This window comes from Amblyomma americanum, chromosome 4, assembly GCF_052857255.1.
Source record: "Amblyomma americanum isolate KBUSLIRL-KWMA chromosome 4, ASM5285725v1, whole genome shotgun sequence".
NCBI lineage: Eukaryota > Metazoa > Arthropoda > Arachnida > Ixodida > Ixodidae > Amblyomma > Amblyomma americanum.
This window is the reverse complement of record NC_135500.1, coordinates 40,299,520-40,304,883: the sequence shown is the minus strand read 5'-3', so window position 1 is coordinate 40,304,883 and position 5,364 is coordinate 40,299,520. Positions and strand designations below refer to the sequence as shown.

The 5,364-nt window shown below is 44.5% G+C and overlaps 1 protein-coding gene across 1 annotated transcript; it reads left to right on the top strand.

Moving 5' to 3' along the window:
- Nucleotides 1–3,339: 3,339 nt before the first annotated feature.
- LOC144130085 (uncharacterized) lies at nucleotides 3,340–5,138 on the top strand. Its single transcript, XM_077664108.1, has 2 exons — nucleotides 3,340–3,381; nucleotides 4,794–5,138. Exon 2 carries the CDS (start codon nucleotides 4,805–4,807, stop codon nucleotides 5,024–5,026), a length of 222 nt encoding a protein of 73 aa, XP_077520234.1. The 5' UTR covers nucleotides 3,340–3,381; nucleotides 4,794–4,804; the 3' UTR covers nucleotides 5,027–5,138.
- Nucleotides 5,139–5,364: the final 226 nt, after the last annotated feature.

Below are 5,364 nucleotides of genomic sequence, written 5' to 3'. Positions count from 1 at the left end.
TTCGATTGCCTGAACCGTAGCACTTCGTTAACAAAACTGAAATACTATGGTTTTCGAGAAAGATTCTTGGACTTTTTGGCATCGTATTTTGAACATCGCTGCCAAACGGTAGCAATACATGGTTCTCTGTCTGAAATAAAAGCTATACGTGCAGGCGTACCACAAGGTAGCATATTAAGTCCATTGTCATTTAACTTTTATATTAATGATGCCATGGAAATTGACAGTACATCTACATTAGGGATCTATGCTGATGATATCAGAATATTTCTGAAAGGAGCAAACCTCTCTGAGCTAGTAAGAAGAGGAAATTCGCTATTAGAAAAACTGCACGCCTGGAGAAATACTAACAGTTGAGTTTCCCCCTTCAGGTGGCGGTGAGAGGAAACACCTTGTTGATGATGAAATCGCGGTTTCTTGATGACCCGGTGGTTCTAACTCGCAAGCTTTCACGTTACTCGAAGAAAGGAGAAGGTTAACTATTTATTTACTACATAAACAAAACAAGATGAAACAAAGCAAGGGGAAAACTATTCACATGACTAAACCGTTGATCAGACGAATTCAGCCCCCGTTCAACCCAGTGCGCTTGTTTTTAAACCCTCTGTCTCCGCCCTTAGCGGGACAGCCACCAATAAAATTACAAGTGACACACCTCACCAATCAGCGGTCAGGGAAAGGAAAATAAGGTTTCCGCCAACTAATCAGAGATTGAGGAAAGAGTGCTGATTAAACATTTGAGAAAGGAGAGGTTGCAATCAAATACACAAACAGCAAAAACGCGACCACCCTCTCCCAGGGCACCAACGGCACAGCGGTTACCACTTTCTTAACATATGTTTTCTCTTTCGCACACGCGACAAACATATGCCGACGAGACGAACGCTCAAGTTGTTTGCAGAACACACCGAAAGAGAAGACAATCGTTACAGGAATAGTGGGTTTCCGGTCACTAGGCAAATACTCAGCCGTATCTTTTGCATTCCCACAACCTCGGCGACCTCTTGACAACGCACACATGTCGACAGCTGTACATGGTTAGGCTTCTCAAGACTGGTTATGCCCGTGACGGCGTGGTAGAAACGAGGACGTCCGCCGCGCGAAGGGGAGGCAGGGACGGGACGGGCCCCTTTGTGGGAACTTCCGACCCCACTGGAGCGGCCTTTCTTGCGAACACAAGACCAACGAGTTCGCGGAAAGGTCAGCGAACTCCACATCAACTATTTACCAATAAATACCGTAAAAAGAAAGGCTGTGTTCTTCCGGCCAAAGCAAGGTATCACTGACAGCAACCTGCATTTGAAACTTGGTTCTAAAGATGAAGAGTTCACACATATAGGAGCCTTGGCGTACTTTTTGAACAAGAAATGTCGTGGAACAAACAAGTAGAAGCTGTAATAAGTAAACACTCTAAAACAGCTCAAATGATTTCCTGGTTATGTTTCTTTCTGCCAGAGAATATCAAACTATTCATTTACAAGTCCTTGTTTTTGACACAGCTTAATTATTGTTTCCTGGTGTAAGGTACCATGCCACAAACAAAGATAAATTATACAAGCTGAAAAATGAAAGCGGTAAGTATTGTCGCCAATAAACCCTACGGCGCCCACACTGAACCCATTTTCAAGGAATTAAATCTGGCACCCGTAATTGAAATGTACGACAATACGCTGTTATACTATTATCAGGCATCTCTTAAACACAACGACACATTCCTACAGCATCTTTCAGGCTTGAGCGCGAAAGAACATGTCCGTTCTTTGCGAACGAATGCATACTAGCAAGGTTCAAGAGCCCGCACTTACCATAGGCACCAAATGCTGTCCTACATACTATTAACACTGCTGAATTCTCCTGTTTTTTAATAATTGTACTGTAAAGTAAATGTTAGTATATATATATAGCTTTGCCGGGTATTTGTAAGCTACAATGATCTTCCATGTGAGCCGTCTGGGAATTGAGGTGACCCAATGTACCTGCTCCACTCTATGCCTTGTAAGGGAGCGCAGACCTCATGAAGCCTAGTATGGCTTTCTGTCTGCGTTTTACTCAGTATCAGCAATACTGATTTAAAATTTGCTTCATTGATATTACAAACTTGCACATGGCGATATTTTGTGCGATGACCCACTGAGGCTTATCACTACTCGCGCATCGAAGAAAATTGTCCGGTCAAGCCCACCCTTCATGACGGATGCGTTGCACAGCCGGCACTTTCCCGTTGATCGACTACAGTCTTTGTATAACGCATGCTCTGAACGTCTCCCTCTTTTTCAAAGGTCTTTAGGCTGTTTTCAAACGAACTTAAACGTGTGGCTCCTTTGTCGCATTGATATGTGCATATTATCGCTGTTTTCTTTCTTTCTTGTTGCGTCTTTGTTTCTAGATTCATTTATTTGTATACCTGTTCCAGGTATTTTCATTTTTTCGCTTTTTCGATACTTTCTGTTCGCTGTCAGACCTTGTAGTGATGCGGAGGCTTTGCTGACAAGTATTTTGTCTAACGCATCGACTATTGCATCGACTTGTCCTGATTATTCTTCATTGCGTGAAAATGAAACCGGATTATGGTTCCCTGCATAAAAATGAGTGTACATTTTTGTGTGGGCGAAAGGTATACGAGCACCAACAACGTAGGGATGTTCCTGGGTGCCGCAAATAAAGTTGGATTGAATAGTCCTATTATGGTACAAAAATAATAAGGGGAATATATTAATAGCATTATTATTAGTAGTAGTATAGAAAGACAACTACAATAAATGTAATCTTTCTCTTCCTTTGTTGTCTCTTCGTCGCAGAGTCTCGTATCGCTTTGTTTAGCTAATGGTACCATCACCCCATACAGCGCGGTAGCCTTATCCCAGAGCCATTTTATGTCTCCCATCCTACTGATCGTACTCATTAACTCGGTTTTGATTCCCAGGCATTTCGCATAAGTAGGATTGCCAAAGTATAGCAGTACAGGTTCTACATCAACGCCTATCCGGCACTGTAAGAAACGTCCGCGTGCCCTCTCCCGTCCCTTCTCACTATTTCATCATAGCTGTAAGTACAACAGGAAAGTTATGCAGGAAGCTGAGGTCGCAATAGTTGCAATCAAGGTCACTAGACGGGCGTTATCTGTAGCTCATCGGAAAACCGGGAATGCATTCCCACACTCTACGCTTACACAGTATAAAATACACTTCCGAAAAGCCCCTCGCCAGTGTTGATGCGTCAAGCGAAAGGGGCTTTCCCAGTAAATAGCCTCACTCTCTCCACTCGAACAACGCAGGCGAAGGATTCGTCGGCACGTGTGGGGATAGCAGCTATATAAACGGAAGAGCTCTTCTCCAGGGAACACAGGCCACTCTGTGCTTACAGTGCGTCCAGCAGCAACAGGTGAGTAGGCGGTCTTGTAACCCCTGCAAAACGTCATTGTGTGGGCTCTTTTATATATCGCTGGTTTCCCCGCTGAGGACTTTAATGTCTGAAAATAGCTTTGTCTTATGCTTGCGCTGCATCACATAGACAATGGTTGCCTTCGTTTACGAATTCAGCAAGCAGTACGAGACACCGTTTATTGAAGAGTTTTGACCCGGATTTCGCCACCTTGAGTCGGCTCACATACAAACGCAATACTGGAAACAAAAGTCTCTAGGAAGCATGAAAAGCGACTAGGCGAGCATTATTTCCCATTTTGACTACGACAGGTGAGACCACGTTAGTACAACTTTTCTACGGCTGGTGACCACCACCTAATAGAGGTGCTATCGCCTTTATCGCGCAGTAATTTTGGAGAAATTTGTTCTCTATTGTGTGCGGTATAACGAAACGAATGCCCGAAAACGCTGCATTCGCTTGAAAGATGACATATCAATTTCCAGGTGATTTCATACACAACCAACAAGAATATATCACGTCGGCTGGAGTTGGATTCAGAAAAGAAAGCATGTCTTCCAGCAGCGCGTGTTTTTATGCAAGATAGTTTCATACGACACTGCCAAGCTGCAGACAAGGCGACATAATTGTCGCTGTTTTCGTACCATCCATAAAGTAGTATTTACTGCATTCATCACAACACTTTATTACATGAGAGCCTTTCTTTTAAAGTTTCGGTGACAATATAATCCAAGGTTTCTATAAGTACGCTTGAATTGATGAACTAGGCCTCTGTAGGAGTCTGTGACATTGCTTCTCTACCGCTCTAAGAAAATGGTGCATGAAAAATATAGCCCTTGAAACAGAAGACCTTTCTTTGAAAAGAAAAACATTAGAAGTTGGAGCAACAGCCCCTATAAATCACGAGCAAAAGACACAGGAGTCCTTTACAGGAATATCGGTGTTGCAGTGGTTGCAAAAGCACCGCGTGTCTAAATTCCCTGACATCCCCACTTAGCGACTTATGTGTGACCCGAGCAGCGAACACTACGAAGCTCATATCAAACATCTTCAATTTCCAATGTGCGGTAAACTAAAGGGATGCGGTGGGATGTTGGGTGACGATGTTCATACTGATTGCCCCCTCCTCGTCGAGGCACTGTAAAATCGCACTTCTAGCACGCGTCCTGCGCTCACACCAACTAATTATGACCGCCAGAGGATAAGATTTTCAGTACCAAAGTTCGAAATTCCCGCGGTCATTACTAATATTCAGCGCCGTGCAACACACGCTGGCAGCCGCGGACACCAGAAGCATTTGTGCACTATATGTGGTGTTGATACTGGCACTCTCCTACTTTTCAGTTCAGGAGAATTAGCGACTCAATTGGACTTTCAGATGATGTGCAATGTACGTGCTCTTCTTTGCCCAGGAAATCCAATCATGATTGCCGTCAGCAGCAAGTCTTTCCTGGTCGCCCTCGTGGTGTTGGCCGCCCTGTGCAGCCTGGCAGCCGCCCAGTATGGCTTCGGCCGCGGATTCGGAGGCTACGGTCGCGGTTTCGGTGGATACGGCCGCGGATTCGGAGGCTACGGCCGTGGCTTTGGCGGATACGGACGTGGGTTCGGAGGCTACGGTGGATTCGGCCGAGGATTCTACGGTTGAAATTGAGTTTTGAAAACATCGCACAAGGCCTGACACTTCGCCGATCAACATTTCAATGCCCCGACATCTTTCATCATGTGATTCTTCAAAATAAATATTTATTCTCACTTAACCAACTTGTCTTGAACTCCGTGTTCCACGTTAATTGGTTTTACCTGCCTAAGATCACAGCGCTTTCTGACTGCCAAATGAAACAGGGCATAAGGATTCCGCTTGGCGAAATTATTTCGCCCGTCTTGAAGGTCACCCACACGGAGTGAGAAATGTACTCCTGAAAAGGATATACAGATTTCGACGCGGATCGCGAAATAGCTCAATATATCTCTTGACTGACATAA